The sequence below is a fragment of the Ursus arctos genome, unplaced genomic scaffold, assembly GCF_023065955.2.
Source record: "Ursus arctos isolate Adak ecotype North America unplaced genomic scaffold, UrsArc2.0 scaffold_23, whole genome shotgun sequence".
Classification (NCBI taxonomy): Eukaryota; Metazoa; Chordata; class Mammalia; order Carnivora; family Ursidae; genus Ursus; species Ursus arctos.
In genome coordinates, this window is record NW_026622908.1 from 32,902,252 (window position 1) to 32,922,812 (window position 20,561).

General features: G+C 39.1%; 1 protein-coding gene across 1 annotated transcript; it reads right to left on the reverse strand.

Moving 5' to 3' along the window:
* Nucleotides 1-6,132: 6,132 nt before the first annotated feature.
* LOC113264939 (olfactory receptor 4C45-like) lies at nt 6,133-12,977 on the reverse strand. The gene is made up of 2 exons (XM_026511890.2): nt 12,926-12,977; nt 6,133-7,061 (listed from the first exon to the last, which is right to left on the reverse strand). The coding sequence occupies exon 2, from the start codon at nt 7,051-7,053 to the stop codon at nt 6,133-6,135; it is 921 nt and encodes a 306-aa protein (XP_026367675.2). The 5' UTR covers nt 7,054-7,061; nt 12,926-12,977.
* Nucleotides 12,978-20,561: the final 7,584 nt, after the last annotated feature.

Here is a 20,561-nt window from a genome sequence, read left to right on the forward strand (position 1 = left end):
GAAAGTGAAGGTGTATAATGAGTGGTAAAGCAGGGAACAAAAATGACTTTATTTCTGTAAGTGAAACAAACCTAAACTTGTTTTTATTATTGAATATTACCTTCTTCCATTTTATCTGGTCATCTTCCTAGACTTTTATGGTTTAGTCTTTTCACTGTCTATAATTGCGTAATTTTGAGACGTATATGGCATGAATGATTAGTATCCCTGTTTCAGAAATGAGGATACTTCGTCTCCTGGTGTGATTAATTGATTAATTAAGGTTATCTGGCTTTGAAGTATCTAAGCTAGAACTCAAAATCAGTTACTTTTAATCCATCTCACAGATCTTTCAATAGCAACCTGTGTTACATCATTCAAGTCTATGTGATGATTGAACTGTAAAAAGTGAGACAAAATACAATTAAGGTAAATCATTCCATGCTTAGCCTTGTACAACAGTCTGTGTCCATCTGGGCAAGGCTTCTATTCCTTCTCATCACCGTGTATGACGTCCCTGGCATAGGTGCTGTTTTATAAGACCTTAGCTCTGGAGACCGATGAGCCTGTTTCTTACTTCCCATGCTTACTTGTGGCATGACCTTGAATAAGTGACCAAACTTCCTTTTTTTAAAAAAAGATTTTATTTGGGAGAGAGAGAGAGCGTGAGAGTGCATGAGGGGAGGGGCAGAGGGAGAGAGAGAATCTCATGCAGACTCCCTGTGGAATGTGGAGTCCTGTTCAGGGCTTGATCTCACAGCCCTGAGATCATGATCTGAGCTGAAACCCAAAGTCAGATGTCTAACTGAGCCACCAAGGTGCCCCTAAGTGACCAAACTTCTATCAGCCTTTGATGCCTGTCTTCAAAATAAAAATAAAGATAATACCTATCTAAAGTGTTATTGTGAGAATTAAATTAGAAAATCTATGTAAAATTCAGAATCCAGGTCCTGGCACATATACACGCAACATGTTTTATTCCATGGGTTCCTCAACCTTTTCCTAACCTTCCATACAGAGGTTCCCTTCTTTCGCTTTTCTGTCTCTACTAGGTGTGAAATATATGCTGTGCTTAGAGTAGAATGGCTTAGATTTTGGTCAGTGAGGCAAAGCAGCATTTCCTTTTATTTTCCCTAACTTCCTCTATTTCGGATTCCAAGGGACGACGGTGTTCTGGAATCTGAAACATACGCCCATGTTCGCTCCATTCTTTTCCTGGTTTTATGAACTCTGACCCCATCCCTTCCCAGGTTTCATTCAAGAATGGAGGCTGCCATAATTTATAATAAACTTCTCTTTTGTTTCACAAATAATCTGTAATTCACCATGTTGCTACATACCCACTTTTTGTGCCAAGAAAAAACAAACTAGAAATTAATATGAAAAACAGTTTGCCTACTGTAAGTATTCACAATTAGTCTCCAAGAACCAATAAATTCGGGAACTCATCAGGAAGTAGTTATTGTTTTACCGCCAGGTTTCTATGTCTAACAAAAACAACAGTTGGAAAGTTCCTAGGAAAAATAAACATTCTTTCATTTTGTCACATTCTGATAATCTAGTTAATAAAACTAGGTATAATGGAGATCTTGAGTTCTATACCTATTCATTTCTGCTGTTAGATAATAAAAGTATAATTGAGGCAGTTTTCCAGTCAACTAGTAAATATGAAGTCGTGGTGAGGCTTACTGAAAAATAGCCTATTTTCCCCCTAACGTGCCACAATTTTCTCTGAGGAGACATTCTGGAAAACCATACTTACTTCAGTCGAAATTTGACAAGCACTTTTTTAGTCCAGTTAAGATATCAACTAGCATAATGGAGTCATCCTTGTGCTCCGTTACTTTTTGTTGCCTGAATCCTGATTAGCAATGGCTCAACTAATTTATGAATGCTCCTTATTTTTGAAAAATTTCAACTTGCTAGAATAAACACATGAGTAAATATAGAAGAAAGAAGTTTTATGATTTAAAAATTATTACCTTTTTTTTTTCTACAAAGGTAGCAGTGTCCCCATTTTGGAGTCTATGGTAAAACACCTTTCTCCCCAAATACATACTTATTTTAAAATTCTGAATCTCAAGGCCCCTGGGTGGCTCAGTCGGTTCGCATCTGCCTTCGGCTCAGGTCATGATCCCAGGGTCCTGGGATCGAGCCCTGCATCAGGCTCCCTGCTCAGCGGGGAGCCTGCTTCTCCCTCTCCCACTCCCCCTGCCTGTGGTCTCTCTCTCTCTCTCTGTCAGATGAATAAATCTTTTTAAAAAATTCTGAATCTAGGAAAAGAAAGGTGGGCAATACACGTGTGCACACACACTTGTGCACATGTAAATCCGCCTATACGCCATTACCCGGAGATAGTCGCCATCAGTGTTGGTAGGTATCCTAGTTGCCCTTTCATCCTCTCCTCCTCCCTGACCTCCTCCGTCTTCCCATCCCTCCACTGCTCCTTCCGTTTCTTCTATAAACATGATTAGGCCTCTGCCATCCTAAAAAGGTACTCCTTGGGACTAAATGCTTTCTTTGTTGAGTTTACAAGGCAGTTTAAATAAACTTTTCTGGTCATTGGTTTCCTTGTCCAAAAATGGGCATTTTAATCCTTAGTGTATACTCTTGTGAAAGGCAAATGTGCTCTAAGGTTGTTGGCGTCTGATAAATGTTGGTGCCCTTCCCTGCCAGTGGGCAACAGAAGAAGGAAGGCTGGAAATAGTACAAGTTTCCAAATGTTAAGCACTGTTGAAAACATGCTTGTGGAGTAAAAACAGAAGTGCACTGGAGAATTTTATTCCACAATTATTGTGACGTGGCTACTGGCAAGTTACTTGAAAATAGTTTTTCACCTGTCTTGAACGCTCTTCCCTCAGTGAAGTTTTTTTTTCTTTCTTTTTTAATGGACAACAGCAGGATGAGCACAGAATCATATAAAAATATTTGTTATTTATTTATCAGGGGAAAGTACTATGATATAAGCCACAGGTCATTCCTTTAGGTCCAAACTGTTGCCAATGAAGGAGAAAATAATTTCCAAGAAGTTTCCTGCTGTGTGGGAATCGAAACATTCACGGAGTTACAAATTACTGGCTAGTCAGTAGCTGTAGTCAGAATTGAATAACAAAAAAAATGTGACTGCAAAGTACTTTGCACCTGGAAAACACTCGAAAAACCCTGTCCCGCTTATTTATACTGGCGTTGTGTTATTGCTGTTCACAGGATTCCGTGGGTATGTTCACCCTTGTGTTCAAATAGGGAAATGTTTTAAACCGAGGTAATTTCCCCAGGTTTGAGACTTATGTTAATGAAAGAAATATGGACAGAAATGTACTGCCTCCAAATCGTATAAATGAGTGGGTAGGTCGGGACATTGTTCACAGAAGGTGCTCGACAGACATTAGCGGTCCTCATCAGCATCGTGAGCGTCATCATCCTTATTTTTTTATCTTACTTAAATTCAATTAATTAACATACAGTGTATCATTAGTTTCAGATGTAGAGTTCAGTGATTCATCAGTTGCGTGTAACACCCAGTGCTCATGACATCACGTGCCCTCTTTAATGCCCATCACCCAGTGACTCCATCTTGCACCTACCTCCCCTCCAGCAACCCTCAGTTTGTTTCTTATAGTTATGAGCCTCCTAAGGGGGACTCCTGGGTGCTTCAGTCAGTTAAGCATTGCCTTTGGCTCAGGTCATGATCTCGGGGTCCTGGAATGGAGTCTTGCATTGGGCTTCTTGCTCAGCAGGGAGCCTGCTTCTCTCTCTGCCTCTGCCTGCTGCTCCCCCTGCTTGTGCTCTATTTCTCTCTCTCTCTGGCAAATAAATAAAAAAGAGAGTCTCTTAAGGTTTGTCTCCCCTCTGATTTTGTCTTATCTTATTTTCCCCCTCCCTTTTGCTATGATCCTCTGTTTTATTTCTTAAATTCCACATATGAGTGAAACCTTATAATAATTTTCTTTCTTTGATCGTCATCCGTATTCTTACAATATCCTCTTTTATCTCATCTTTCTTGGGAACTACAGCTTCATCTTGAAAAGATAAGTTTGATATTTTAAACATAATGTTGCTTCCATATATTTTTAAGATGGTCACCCACAGGAAATTATGGCAAATCATCTATATTTTAGAATTTATTATTGGAGTGTAATTGAGAAACAGTTACGTTAGTTTCATGTGTACAACTGAGTGATTCGACAGTTCTATATATTATTCAGTGCTCACGAAGATAAGGGTAGTTATCCGTCTGTCACCATACAACAGTATTACAATATCATTGATTTTATTCCTTATGCTGTACTTTTCATCACCTTGACTTATTTTATAATGAAATTTGTACCTTTTAATCCCCTTTACCTATTTCACCCTTCCCCCCACAACTACCTCTGGCAACCACCACTGGCAACCATCACTTTGTTCTCTTACTTACGAGTCTGTTGGTTTGTTTGTTTTGGGAAAACATTTATTTTCAAAAGGCCTTCACATAAAGTGAGATCTAACCGGATATAAAGTCCTGAGAACGTGACAAATGTCAGCATCACATGGTATTCAAATCCCTGGTTGTGAAATCACCTTCTGAACACAAGTTGCTGAGCTCTTCCTCCGGAATCCCAAGCTCTCTACAGAGAGGTCTGTTGGTCTCTGGTACTGGGCTCTCATTCAGGAGCAGCAGAAGGGGATCCATCATTAGTGAGAGCTTTTGAAATAAGTTCTTCTCAGATATCTCACAGTTGCCCCAACCAGGTCCCCCATTTGTTACTGCAGAAACGTTTAAGGGCATTTGTATCCCAGACGAGGGAGTTGGTGGGGGGCTAGCTTTTAGTGTCCAGAGATCTGTTCACAGGTCCCATTTGTTTCCTTGCAGAGATAGTAACTCACCGCTATGTTGTCCCTACTCATACGCAGATACCTTTTATGACTTATTTTGAAGTGAAGTGAGGCTGGCACAGATTTTGGTCCTCCTGTGATCCTGGTTAGTGAATGATGGTTTGTGGTGGTGTTCTTGGGCTCCTCTTGTCAGCAGCTGTTGTCTCTGGCATACTTTCTGTACCGGTGACATCGCTGAAGGCTGAAACCTGTCTGAGCAACTTCACTAATTTTTAGCTGATTCATTTTTTCAATCTAAATCAATTAATTCTTACAACTTAGGAGACTATGTAATGCTATTTCCATTTTACAGATGAAAAAAATCTGTAGACAGACGAAGCAACTTATATAAAGGAGGCTAATTAATGCAGGAGACAGGATGAGAAATCAAGCCTATTTGATCAAAAGCTCTTAATCTCTGACTTCAAAGCATCTGACTATTTCTGAATCTCTCCTAGAATTTCATTATGTACATGTTATGAATTTTCTGTAATCCAGATCCATGGTCATTGTTCAGTTTTGTGACACAGACTTGTTCTTACATCACTGGTTATTTCCTGCCCCAGCTGTTCAGATTCTTCCTTTGTCCACGTCTAAAACACAACTTTAACATACAGATATTTTCTGCCTTAACTCTACAGACTTGATCAGTTATATTTCTTTTGCATCAGCCAATGCTGCCTCTAATTCTTTCTGTAGATAATTGGATACTACAGGGAATGGTGGTGATGTGATTTTTAAAAAGTACCTTTGTGTGAAAGTGTTCTCTTCCTGGGATTGAAGACTCCTTGGTGTTCTATACGTTTTTGCATATATAGTTTTACTCTTTTAAAATAAAACTTCATTCTAGCTGTAGTGCAGGGTATAAAGAGTGTTCAAGAATTTTGGTACTTATCTGTTTCATACCCACAATCGGGGCAACATTATGACTTTTGTGGCCCCTTGCTACTTTTGTCCTCTTGAGTCCTTCTCCTCCATTAAAAATATTAAAATTATATATTATGAATGCACTGGTATAAAGATGACTGTACTGCAAGTTGTATTTGGATTATATTCGTTATTTCTTCTTATTTTAAAAGAATTAACCATTTCAAGGGCTCCTAGAATTATTGTGGCCTCTAGGTACCATGCCTACTTTGCCTTAATGGGTATGTTGGTCCTGCCCACAATATATATGCCCGTGAAGAAAACTGATCCAGACAGGTAATTGACTGTCCCAATTTTAATCAACTAAAAATGGGAATAAATCTCTCTAAATTTTCACTAGATGTTTTTATGTAAATACTCTAATCCCAAGATTCATTTATCACCAATTTTCATTATTTGCCCCCAGAGTTTCTTCATGACATTTTTCACTTCTGCATTTCTGAGGGTGTAAATTAAAGGGTTCAACATAGGCGTTACTATGGTATAAAACACAGTCACAGCTTTGTCAGCAGGGAAGGAGGTCATGGGTCTCAGGTACAGAAATGAACAAGGTACAAAGAATAAGATGACAACAGTGACATGAGAAGCACAGGTAGACAGGGCTTTGTGACGCCCTTCAGAGCTATGGGTCCTCAGAGAGCACAGGATGACAATGTAAGAAGCAACCAACATAGAAAAAATGAGAAAACACACTGATCCACTGTTGGCAACAATCAAGGGCCCCAAAATATGAGTGTCTGTACAGGCTAGTTCCAGGAGAGGTATTAAATCACACATAAAATGGTCAATGACATTGGGGCCACAGAATGGTAACTGCACCATGAACGAAACCTGTATCCCTCCATGAAGAAAGCCTAAAATCCCAGCCATTCCCAGCAAGATAGCACAGACAGGTCGGCTCATGATGGTCATGTAGTGCAAGGGCTTACAGATGGCTACATAGCGGTCATAGGCCATGACAACTAATACAATGATCTCAGCTCCAGCAAAGAAATGTTCAGCAAAGAGCTGAGTCATGCAGCCATTGAAAGATATGGTGTTCTTGTCAGAGATCAAGTCAAAGATCATTTTGGGTACAATGGAAGAAGAGTAGAAAGCATCTAAAATAGACAAGTAGGACAGAAAAAAGTACATGGGAGAACCCAGGGCTGGGCTAATGAAGATGGTGACCGAGATGAGCATGTTACCTGCCAGTGTGATCAAGTACGCAATTAAAAACACAGCAAATAAGAATTTCTGCAGTTCTGGATTCTGAGTCAGGCCCAGCAGAATGAATTCGGTGACATTGCTCATCCTTTCCCTGGAGTCGGCTTGGGTTATGAGCACATGTTCCATCTGGAAAGATCACAGAAATTCTGAGTAGTGGTTTTAATTCAACACTGAAATCTTCTATCACTTCTTTAGTCCAGGCCTCTGGGATTGATGGAACCACTCCTTCCACTCACCTCAACCACTTTGGAAATCGTTGTAAAAAAGAACAGAAAGACGTTAAATTTCTCTTATTAATACAAATTGAACAGTGACAATATGTTACAAGAGCCAAAATAGGGGCGCCTGGATGACTCAGTAGGTGAAGTGTTTGCCCTTGGCTCAGGCCCTGGTCCCAGGGTCCTGGGACTGAGCCCAGGGTCAGGGTCTCTGCTCAGATGGGAGTCTGCTTCTCTCTCTGCTTCTCCTCCTCTTCGTGTGATCTCTAATAATCAATCAGTCAATCAATCTTTAAAGAAAAAGAATAATGCTCCAGAATACATCTCTAATCCTAGTCACATTTTATAAGTGGAATTAAATGAGTCATGAAGTTTCCCTGAATTTCTTATTATTGAGACAGAAATGTTATCTAAGATAATATAATTTTTCTTTTGATATGTTTAATCAATTACGATAAACTTGAAGTCTTCATTGCTAATTGGTGGAAAAATTGAATATATACAAGAATATATTCTTTGATTGGATGATCTGTACCTGGATTTCCAGTAGTGAGCACATGTTACACATGACCATAGGCTATTTTATTCCTTCTCCCCCTCACTTTCTCCTTTCCCTATCCCTGCCAAAAAAAGCATAATGACATATTGTTCCTCAAAAGTTCTGGACACAGAATTCAGCATCATGACCTTTTAGCTTCAATGAAGGTTAGGAAAGTATCTTTTGTTTCCCGGAAGCTCAGTCTCTTTAGTGGTTTCTTCTCTGTCCATGGCTGCTATGGGTGGAACTACGTGCTTCATCGTCCTTAATAGATTTAATGCACAAATTCCAACCTCCGTGTGGCGGTATGGAAGTCATGAAGAGGGAAACAGTTTCAAATAATCACGTGTAGAAACCTACCGACGCAGTCTACTTCGGCGTCCATGTGCATCACAGTGTTACAACAGTGACCTTATTTCTCAGCAGCATCTTGTGTAGCAGGATTACAGACCTGTTTTCTACTGATGTGTTCCTGTCATCATGTTCCGATTCATCTTTAGAGAAGCAGATCACCTTCAGTTCACCGCATCTAGCTATAAAAAGTATTTGGTGAGGGGCGCCTGGGTGGCACAGCGGTTAGGCGTCTGCCTTCGGCTCAGGGCGTGATCCCGGTGTTCTGGGGTCGAGCCCCACATCGGGCTCCTCCGCTATGAGCCTGCTTCTTCCTCTCCCGCTCCCCCTGCTGTGTTCCCTCTCTCGCTGGCTGCCTCTATCTCTGTCAAATAAATAAATAAAAAATCTTAAAAAAAAAGTATTTGGTGAAAATAATTTGGGTAAATTAAGTTAATCTGTTTAAAATTTGGGGAAAAAGATTTAGTTATTACTGACCTGGATCTAGTTGATTGTGGATTCCACGGTTTTCAGATTGTACCCGGTCATTGTTTTCTTCGGCTGAGGGCATAGCCCCACAGCTGCAAATACAGTCTGTCAACTAACAATTGGCACTGCAATTCTCTCTCAGACAACTCCTCCAGAATTGGCCATTTTTGCTTATTTTGGATCCCATTATCAGTCTGAACGTACCCAGAAATGAGCTGTTTCAGTTAGGAAACTTCAATTCTCTAGGATTTAATTTCTACTCACTTTCTTGGCCTCTTATGAAAGTGTAGACACATCTTCAAAATGCATATATTTCTCAGATCTCAGAGCCATATTTAAAGTAAAATTAATGGCAAAAAAGAAAAAACTTCACATCAGAAAACACTAGTATATGGAACTATGAAACGTAGAAGTGCATCAGACCCACTTGGTTGGATATTATATTTTTCAAATCCTGCCAAGTTTATGTTTCCCAACAAGTCCATGAGAGTGTGGAGAGAATTCTTTTTATTCCTCCTTTTAACCTCCTTATCTTGGGAGCAGTGTCTCCCGTACGAATCTTAAGCTTGTTGGTATATGCTCTGCCTTTGTCATTTCGTTAAATATCCTGTAATTCTTTCTTCATAGATGCTAGAGAAATACTTAAATAGACTTTGGTAATGCATTGACCTCTCAAGTCCTCAGAGGATTAGTAATTGGTCCTGTTGGAATCTTTGCTGGAAGCGTCAGCCACCGTCTTTTACTTGCTCCTACTTGGCCCCCACAAGCATCATTAGAGGCCAGTTTTAGAAATGCAGTTGCACTTTGGTGAAACACGTGTCTGTGGGTATAGTTTGGGATGATATTTTGGTTAAAAAGTTGGAAAGCTTCCTGATAGGGCTTTGTTGTTCATTTTGACATTGTTGAGCCTGGCATAGGGTAGGGGGTGGTTGTAGGCATAGGTCAGAGTTCAGAGATTGGATTTCTCTCTGAAAACCTGTCTGTTCTAACTAATGTGGTTGTCCTGAGAATGGAAGTGCCAGTTTTCAAGGTCATGTGCCATGTTACTCTGGGAGACTGACATTTTTGTTAGTGGCTGACAAAGGAGACTCAGAGGGCAGAATTCTCAGCTACCGAGATTGGGTAATTTATGAGTCATAGATCTATCAATTTCCTTTGGTGTGTGTATCTAGACGAAAGATGCTCATGGTGTGTTCATGGGAATATAGGTTTTCTCTCTATCCCACACAGAAGGAATTGTGGAGATTTACAGTAAAGAGCAGTGCTTCCACATGGGAGGCAGTGAGAAAATCACACCAATGTAAGCATTATATGTAAAGACATTCAGAGGTAGGGGATGGAAACAGTATAGAAAGGAGGCTCCACTGTAATCTTCTCTCCCTCAGTCTCTGAGGTGTGGAGGAGCTGGATGAAGTCCTGCACAAATCACCTTGAAAAAAAATTAACCGTTACCTGTAAGGTAAGTGATACACTCCTAAAGTCCTGCACCCCAAATGGAAGGAGTGCCTTCAGCCCTCTCCTTAACAGTTAATAGTTTTGCTCACTCACAGTCTGTTCTTCTCCCTTGTTTTTTTTTTTAATCTGGTAAAATACACATAATATAAAATATGCCATTTTAACCATTTTCATTTTTTTAATTTTTAAAGATTTTATATATTTATTTTAGATAGAAACAGTGAGAGGGAGAGGGAGAAGCAGACTCCCTGATGAGCAGGAACAGGACCAGGGGCTTGATCGCAGGACCCCAGGATCATGACCTGAGCTGAAGGCAGACACTTAATCAACTGAGCCACCCAGGCACCCATAACTATTTTCAAATGTATGGTTCAGTGTTATTAAGTGCATTCACATTGTGTGCAAACATTACCACCAAGTATCTCCAGAATTTTCATCTTCCCATTCTAAAAGTCCATATCCTTTAAACAATCACTGCTCATTTCTTCCGTCCCCCAGTCAGAAAACACAGTTTGCTTTCTGGTTCATTGGGTTGCACTCTTTGAAAGATTTCATTTAAGTGGAATTATGCAGTGTTTCTTCTATCACTGGCTTATTTTAATTAGAGTAATGCTGTCAGGTTTCAACCATGTTGTCACAAATGACATGATTTCCTTCCTTTTTGAGGCTGAAAAGTATTCCATGTCTATATATACTACACTGTTGTTTTAAGGATATGCATCTGCTGATGGTCGTTGAGGCTGTTGCCCCATCTTAGCTATTGGGAATAATGCTGAAAGGAGCATAGGAGGGCCAAGAATTCCTTGAGATCCTGATTTCAGTAGTTTTGGATAAATACCCAGATGTGGGATTGTTGGCTCATATGGTATTTTATTTTAATTTTTTGAGGAACCTCCATTCTGTTTGCTATAGTGACTGTACGAATTTACATTCGTACCCTTAGTGAACAGGGTTCCCTTTCTCCACATCCTTACTAATACTTGTCATCTCTTATATTTTTGATACTGGCCATTTTAACAGATGTGAAATGATATCTCATTGTGGTTTTGATTTGTATTTCCCTGATGATTAGTGATGTGGAGCATCTTTTCATTTATTGTTTTTTCATTTATTATTTTCTTTGTGGGAATGTCTATGTCTATGTTTAAATTTTTGTTGGTTTTCAAATATTTCTAAGTCCCCTTTTGATTTCTTCTTTGATCCATAGGTTGCACAATAATGTGTTATTAAATTTCCATGTATTCATGAATTTTTCAGTTTTTCTTCTGCTATTGATTTTGTTTCACTTCATTGTGTTCAGAAAAGATACATTGTATGATTTCAATCCTCTTTAGTTTTTCAAGACTTGTTTTGTGACCTAACATACAATCTATCTTGCATCATCTTCCATGCGCACTTGAGAAGAATGCCTGTCTATTGCACGGCTATTGGATGGACTGTTCCGTATATGTCTGTTAGGTCCATTTGGTTAACAGAGTTGTTCAAGTCCATTGGGTTCTTACTGATATTCTGTCTATATGTTGTATCCGTCTTTGAAAGTTCAGCATTGAAGTCTCTTAGTATTATTTTTTGTCTCTTTCTGCCTTTAGATCTGTTAATATTTGCTTGGTATATTTAGGTATTCTATGTTGGGTGCATAAATACTTATAATTATTATATCTTCCTGGTAAATTGACCCTTTTATCATTTTTTGAAGTCCTTATTTGTGACAGTTTTCATTTTAGAATTTATTTTATCTGACATAAGTATAGTCCCTGCCCTCTTTCAGTTGCCATTCACATGGACTATCTTTTTTTTCTATCACTTCACTTTGAGACAATGTGTGTTCTTAAAGCTTAAGTGAGTCTGTTAGAGACAGCATAGAGTAGGATTTAAAAAAAATCCATGTAATCCCACTGTGTCTTTTGATTGGAGAGTTTAACCCATTTACATATAAAGTAATTATTTATAGGTAAGGACTTAGTCTTGCTGTTTTGTTTTCTGTGTGTCTTGTAGTTCTTCTGTCCCTCTTTTCCTTTCTTACTGCCTTCCCTTGAATTTTGTTCATTTCTTGGTATTGATATCCTTTCATGTTTTCTCTCTTTCTTTTGCAGAACTTTTGTCCTGGGCCAAATCTGGATCTCCTTTTCCTTGAGTTCTTTCTCTTAGAATGGCACTATGTCTGTATCTCAGATTACTTCCCATTGCATTGTCTTTCAATTGGTCTGAAGTCTGTCGTTCAAATTTGAATGCATACTGTTTCTTTCTGGCTTACTCAATTATCATTAACTCTCTTTTTTGCTAGATAGTTTTGTTTCTATTAGCTAAGGTGGAAATCCATATAATGACGGCTACTTCAGTGGTGAAGTGGTGTATAGTATGTCTTTGACAGAAAAGTGTTCCACCAGTTATTTTCTGCCTGGGAATCATGTGCAATATTGCTCTATGGCTGTACCTGGAAGAATTTTGTATCCCTTTTTGGCGTTAGGCAGAGAAAATAATTTACTCTAGGAAGAGACCAGATTCCAATGTAAATGATGCCTGTGGAATTGTGCAATAAGGCTGCATTAATTTTGAGATTAATTCTCTCTCATTCTTTAAAACTCATTCATTTCTGGTTGATCTTTATTTCTCATCATAATAAATCTACTTTGAGTACATAGATTGGATTGAAAGTATGCATTTGTGCCTAAATACTTACACATTATGGCTTTTCATTGAAATAACTTTATTGTCTAATAATTTATTGTTAGACAAGAGAAACAGAAAGAAATACATGGGGGAGCCCAGGGCTCTGGTGGTGGTGCTTGTCATGACAATGAGTAGGTTGCCTGCCACGGTGAGAAAGTAGATGACTACTAACACAATGAGCAAGAGTTTCTGCACATCAGGGTTCTGTGTCAGACCAAGCAGGATGAATTTGGTCATGTTGTTCATTTGTTCTGTGAATCCACTTTGGCATCTGGATAACTGACTTGTCTGTGAATAGTACAGGGATTGCAATTGTGGCAGATAAATTTTGATGAAGCAGATCATTTCTGTCAGGATTGTTTTCTGTGAGACTGATGGGAACCCCAAGTAGATGAACTCAGAATTAAAGTTGGGCCATATTAGTAGTTATATAATGAACACATAGCCTCCTCACCCTCTGAGAGACTCAGACACACAGTCATATGCACGCACACATTCACACATGCACTCATCTATATACACAATGACAGGTTTACAAATGTAGGTCCTTCCCTGTAATTGCACATGGATTGGTATTCTCTGAACACCTGCCATAGTATTTTCTCCCCTAGGAAAGCGAGAATGAGAGGTGGACTAGAGGAAGGGCAGAGGCTTGAATTCATGAGAGGCTACTGCCCTGTGTCTCTTCTCTAGTCACCTGTGCTGCTGAGGCTAAGCTGCAGTTGTTTTTTGTACCTTGTTTCTGGGTGACCATAAAACATCAGGTGAATTCCGTTTGAAATTAAGAATAATGTAGTCATATTTCAGAAGCAGTTGAGTGAATGTTTGAGGCTCCAGTAAGATATACCAGGCACTTAGATTTGTGAGCTTACAACACATTTAAACAGAATTGTCTAAGAGCATCATGAAACAGGAAAAAGGAAGAATATCCTAAGGAGGAGGAAACAGCTTATGTCAGATAAAATAAATTCTAAAACGAAAACTGTCACAAGTAAGGACTTCATATAATGATAAAAGGGTCAATTTACCAGGAAGATATAATATATGTGCCAGTACCATGCTGTCTTTGTGATCACAGCTTTGTAGTACAGCTTGAAATCTGGCATTGTGATGCTCCCAGCTTTGTTTTTCCTTTTCAACAATTCCTTGGCAATTTGGGGTCTTTTCTGGTTCCACACAAATTTAAGGGCTGTTTTTTCCAGCTCTTTGAAAAATGTCATTGGTATTTTGATCTGGATGGCATTGAAAGTGTAGATTTCTCTGGGTAGATTAGAGCAGAAATCAATGAATTAGAAACCAGGAGCACAGTAGAGCAGATCAACAAAAATAGAAGCTGGTTCTCTGAAAGAATAAGATTGATAAGCCACTGGCCAGACTTATTCAAAAGAATAGAGAAAGGACCCAAATTAATAAAATTATGAATGAAAGGGGAGAGGTCACAACCAACACGAATGAAATAGGAAGGATCATTAGAAACTATTATCAACAACTATATGGCAATAAATTAAGCAACCTGGAAGAAATGGATGCCTGCCTGGAAACCTATAAACTACCAATACTGAAACAGGAAGAAATTGATTATTTAAATAGACTGATTAATTATGAAGAGATTGAAGCAGTGATCAAAAACCTCCCCCCAAAACAAGTGTCCAGGGCCTTATGGATTCCCCGGGGAATTCTACCAAACATTCAAAGAAGAAATAATACCTATTCTCCTGAAGCTGTTTCAAAAAATAGGAACAGAAGGAAACTACCAAACTCATTCTATGAGGCCAGTATTACCTTGATCCCCAAACCAGGCAAAGACCCCATCAAAAAGGAGAATTACTGATATCCCTGATGAACATGATGCCAAAATTCTCAACAAGATCCTAGCTAATAGGATCCAACAGTACATTAAAAGGATTTTCCATCATGACCAAGTGGGATTCATCCCTGGGATGCAAGGTGGTTCAACATTTGCAAGTCGATCAGTGTGATAGATCACATCAACAAGAAAAGAGTCAAGAACCATATGAACCTCTCAATTGATGCAGAAAAAGCATTTGACAAAACACAGCATCCTTTCAGATGTGTAGGGATCGAGGGTACATTTCTCAATCTCAAAAACCATCTATGAAAAGCCTACAGCGAATATCATTCTCAATGGGAAGAGCTGAAAGCCTTTCCCTTAAGATCAGGAACAGGACAAGGATGCCCACTCTCGCTGTTATTATTCAACATAGTACTAGAAGTCCTTGCAACAGCAATCAGACAACAAAAAGGGGTAAAAGGTATTCAAATCGGCAAAGAAGAAGTCAAACTGTCTCTCTTCGCAGATGACATGATACTCTATATGGAAAACCCAAAAGACTCCACTCCCAAACTACTGGAACTTATAGAGCAATTCAGTAATGTGGCGGGATACAAAATCAGTGCTCAGAAATCAGTTGCATTTCTATCCATGAACAATGAGACTGAAGAAAGAGAAATCAGGGAATCGATTCCATTTACAATAGCACCGAAAATCATACGATATCTCGGAATTAACTTAACCAGAGAGGTAAAGGATCTATATTCTAGAAACTACAGATCACTCTTGAAAGACATGAAGAAGACACAAAAAGATGGAAAAATATTCCGTGCTCATGGATCGGAAGAATTAACATAGTTAAAATGTCTATGTTCCTTGGTTTAATACTGGTGTAACTTGTAGGATTAATTTGATGTCAACAATATCTTTAATACTGATGTTGATGATCAAATGTATCAGGAAATTGAATTAACATCTCCCTGATGCTCATCCAATGAAATCTGATTGGTTAGAGCGGGAACTACAAATTAGTTAATAATTAATTAATTGTTACATTGAATCAATATTTCGATACTTTTCATAAAATTTTATTTTCGGTATTGGGAGGAAGTGAAATAGTTCTCCAGCTTGTCCTTGATTGTGAATAATTTTATGGTGGAATATTTGGTTAACTTTAATGTTTCTTTAAAACATACCCGTCTCTTATTTGATGACAGAAGATATTAGCACTTTGGATGTGGTCTGTTTTTTCCTGTTTTATAAATGGTACAAAATATGCAGGAGAAGGAATGATTATGAGTGATTTAATCTTGATCAAGAGTCAGAGGGTACAATGTGTAGGACAGAATTATTTTACTATTCCACAGGAAAATCTTTCTTTATCTCTGGTTTGCAGGGTTTTGACCCTTGGTTAGGATAAGACTGGTGGGATTTTTGGTGTATTTTTCAAAGTCCTGAACTCCCCTGGTGACCCCAAGAATCAATTTTTTACTGATGCTTTTACCTGACATAAGTGACTTGACCAGAGGACATAAACACCTTATTGGAAACATCTTGAGCTTTCCTGAAGCCAAGACTAATCTCATGCTTGTCTTGGTGGTTCAGCTGAAGATGAAGCTTGCTTGTCTGTGTGAACAAGGGCTCTTGGGAGATTGTTTGGATATTTCTTGGATCTTCAGTGCTTGCCTGTACTCTGTTTCTCAGACTGGTTCTATCCAACACAATGTTCATAGAGGCTTATCATGATGAGAAAGATTTGCTCCCTCAAAAAGGGGCACTAGATGGATCTGTGTTGCAGGAGATAGAATTGAAATTGGCTTGGAATCAGGAAGCTGTAGTGAGTGGAGAAAGCAGGTAATTGCTAAAATGGAATGCCATATCTATCACTGTTGATGGGAGAAGACATGCTCCTTATGCAGAAAAGCATATTGGCTGTTTTAATCACTATGTAGTCTGACGTCTTTAAAGTCTAATGGCCAGGAGTGCTAGAGGGCCAAGGCCAAGAGGAGGTTTTTATAGGAACGTTATGCTAAGCTTCAATTATGGCAGGATGTTATTTTACAGTGTGGTCTTTATTGTTTTGTGGTGGGCTGATACCACAGATTTTTCTGTCAATGTTATCTTCCCTGTGGTTCAACTGGTTAGGATGACCAGATAAAAGAAAAAGACTCTGTTGATCCTGTTAGGGAAGGGGTGGCAGGTGGATAGTGTTAACACAATGATACTTGGAAGCCTGTGTGTAAAACTAAATCTGTATATGATGGCTGGAATAGATTATATCCAGAAACCAGAGGGCATCCAGAATTTAATAAGCAGTGGCCTCCAGTCACTATTCCAGTAACTGGAGTGTGTGGTGCATGGGAAAATTTGTTGGAAAAGAAAAGAGAATGATCCCTGTAAGTTCACTAGTTTTATGGGGTGTGAAACACTAATCTTCCTGGCATGGCTTCCTGGTGGAACAGAGGATTTGTAAATTCATTGATGAAAACATATTTTGGGATGTTGACTTGAAGCCCATGATTGGTATAATACCTTTGGAATTGGATTGAGAAAAAAAAGGTGAATTTGGTCTTAGAGAAGTTAAAACTGTATGAAATGGCCCCATTAAGTGTAAAAACATTTTAAATAACTGTATAATGCGAGAAAAGCCTAATTGAGCTGCAAAAAAATATTGAAAGATTTTTGTGGGAACATAATCCCGAGGGGTATTCTTTGTTTGCAGAAGTCTTATTTCCTATTGAATGAGGCCAATCCTGGTGGTCACTGAAGAATAGTAGGCTCATTCTTCTATGTAATTTGTTATTGACCATGTTATAAGCTACATTTTAAACGATGCTTGAGAATGTGTAGAAAGGAAATATTGATTGATGTCAGGGGACGGACTGGGAAGGAATGAGAAGCAGGTTACTGTCCCAGGTGTTCTGCTTGAGGACTGCATTTTATTGATAGTGCAGTAAAAGGAATTTTGTAAAAGTTTCTTTGGCAGGAAGAAGAATACAGACACAAAGTGGAAAAAACTCATTAGATGTAATAACATTTCCTGTGCTGTACTTTTAAGTATGTTTCCTGGTTCCAGTAGGTCATACTTCCAGTGTTTCACATCTAATGTCAGTAGCTTACACATTCCCCCACAATTTTATGTTCCTTGGTACACAGATTCTGTTCATCTGTTAAACAGGTGCCATTTATCTATATTTGTTGCCATAGGAAGTGTCTACAGCTTAAGAGAGAACTTAAAAATCAGGTTATGAAACAGCATGTGGCCTGGTGATGTAAAATTCTGTAGCTTGTCATCTGCCTGTGCAGGTCTGGGTAGCGATGTGCGTTTGGAAGTAGGTTTATCCAATGGCAACAGTACTTAACTTTGTGGTTTGAGTCTACTTTAGATTGAACTTATACTTTTTAAGTGTTTTTTTTTTTTTTAAAATTTACAGTAACCATACTTGATTGCCCCAAATAACAAAGACACATTACAAACAGAATATACTGGAACTCATAAATAAACTCAAGCTGGTTTCTTGACAAAAACAACATCCCAGATGAGGTTCTAGGTTCTGGGGGGATCACACTGAGTAGAATCACACTCAAATCCTGTCTTCAAAGAAGGACCAAGTCCCTAGAATTTAATATTAGAAAGCTCATTAATATAATGGATTTTCTTCTTTATAGGCCAATGGAGAAAAACTATATGATTCTCTCAGTATATTATGATAAAGTATTTTATTTGAGCTCTCAAAGCTATCCTGCCAGTGATTATAATTCTTTTAGAATGCTGGAGATGATTTAAAATAAGAAGGTTGCTGGCAAGCCATGTCTTAGGAACTTTTGTTAGCTATTTTTTTTAAAGATTTTATTTATTTATTTGACACAGAGAGAGACAGCCAGCGAGAGAGGGAACACAAGCAGGGGGAGTGGGAGAGGAAGAAGCAGGCTCATAGTGGAGGAGCCTGATGTGGGGCTCGATCCCATAACGCTGGGATCACGCCCTGAGCCGAAGGCAGACGCTTAACCGCTGTGCCACCCAGGTGCTCCAGGAACTTTTATTAGCTATTTTATCCCTCACCCAATGAGAGTGGGGCAGTGTCCCATTCCAACACACCCCAACTCAGAGTGCCTTTGCTAAGGTTTTTATCACTGAATTTCTTCAGCCTCTTCCAAGTTTCCCCTAATTTCAGCATCTTTCCATCAACACATGGAGTCAGTAGAGTGGTCCATGGTGCTCATAGTGTTTAGACACACAATCCCTAGAGGTCTGCACATTGGAGAAGTGGTTTTCTCAGGGTGCCATCAAGTGGCCTATGTCTGGCACTTCAATCTGTGTACCTTACGGTTGAAAAATAATAGTGATTGGAGGAGAAGTGTTAGACTCAACTCAATAAGAATGTGCATTGTATTTAGAAGTTTTGAAATGTCATAGAACTGTGTGTGTGTTTATAATGGGGATGAAGCTAGCCCTGCAGAAATGGACCATGCTTCTGTGACCTCTCATTTTCACCCAAGAGCGGAAGACTTAATTGTCAAGTCTGTTTTTCTTCTTCTTTTTTTTTTTTTTTTAAGATTTTATTTATTTATTCAACAGAGACAGAGACAGCCAGCGAGAGAGGGAACACAAGCAGGGGGAGTGGGAGAGGAAGAAGCAGGCTCATAGCGGAAGAGCCTGATGTGGGACTCGATCCCAGTACGCCGGGATCACGCCCTGAGCCAAAGGCAGACGCTCAACCGCTGTGCCACCCAGGCGCCCCAAGTCTGTTTTTCTAATCTTATCTTGTGACTTCAGTTTTAAAACAGTTCTAGTTTCCATGATGGAAAAACTTTCTCTTGGGTGTGGCATCCTTGTTCCCAAAAGGTAATTCCTGAAGGCTTAAGCTCCCTGCCTCCTAAACTTGATGGGATGGGTCTGCCTGCTCCTTGCCTGGCGTTGCTTGTGTTCTAGCTCTTTGCTACCTAAAAAAATAGTTTCTCACCTCTTCTGAACTTTCTTCCCTCAGTGAATTTCTTTCTTTTTTAATGGACAACAGCAGGATGAGCACAGAATCATAAAAAATATTTGTTATTTACTTATCAGGGGAAAATACTACTGTATAAACCACAGGTCATTCCTTTATGTACAAACTATTGCTGATGGAGGAGAAAATAATTTCAAAGAAATTTCCTGTTATGTGGGAATCAAAGTATTTATGGAGTTACAAATTACTGACTAGTCAGTAGCTGGTTCTTTGCAGACTTGTACATTTTCAGCCTGGCCATTCTGTGAAGGCAAGTCTAGCTACAGATTGGTTCAAACAGTGAAGGTGAAAGGGTTTGAAGAAGAAAATTCCAAAGATTAGAGAGAAATGTGAAAACTTTAGCTTGTTGTCTGGTTATAGTAAGCAACTACAAAGTGGGCTTGGTAATGCGGGAAGGCTTTGGGTCGGACAGGCTTAGATTTGAATTCCGTTCAGGCAAATTGTAGCACATTGATCTTCAGTTATATAATTAACCTCTCCAACCGATTGTTTCCCAATTCATGAAATGGGGAAGTCAGTGTCCTTGGAGTTACTGGGCTGTAGTAAGAATCAAATAACAAAAAAAATGTGACTACAAAGTACTTTGCACCTGATAAACATTCAATAAGAACCCTGTCCCACTTATTTATACTGGCGTTGTGTTATTGATGTTCACAGGATTCCGTGGGTATGTTCACCCTTATGTTCAAATAGGGAAATGTTTTAAACCGAGGTAAGTTCCCCAGTTTGAGACTTATGTTAATGAAAGAAATATGGACAGAAATGTACTGCCTCCAAAGCGTATAAATGAGTGGGTAGGTCAGGACGTTGTTCACAGAAGGTGCTCGACAGACATTAGCGGTCCTCATCAGCATCGTGAGCGTCATCATCCTTATTTTTTTATCTTATTTAAATTCAGTTAATTAACATATAGTGTATCATTAGTTTCAGATGTAGAGTTCAGTGATTCATCAGTTGTGTATAACACCCAGTGCTCATGACATCACGTGCCCTCCTTAATGCCCATCACCCAGTGACTCCATCTCGCACCTACCTCCCCTCCAGGAGCCCTTAGTTTGTTTCCTATAGTTAAGCGTCTCCTAAGGGAGACACCT

Excerpts from the sequence above, each read along its gene's own strand:
- LOC113264939 (XM_026511890.2), bottom strand. The coding sequence starts at position 7,053 with ATGAGCAATGTCACCGAATTCATTCTGCTGGGCCTGACTCAGAATCCA.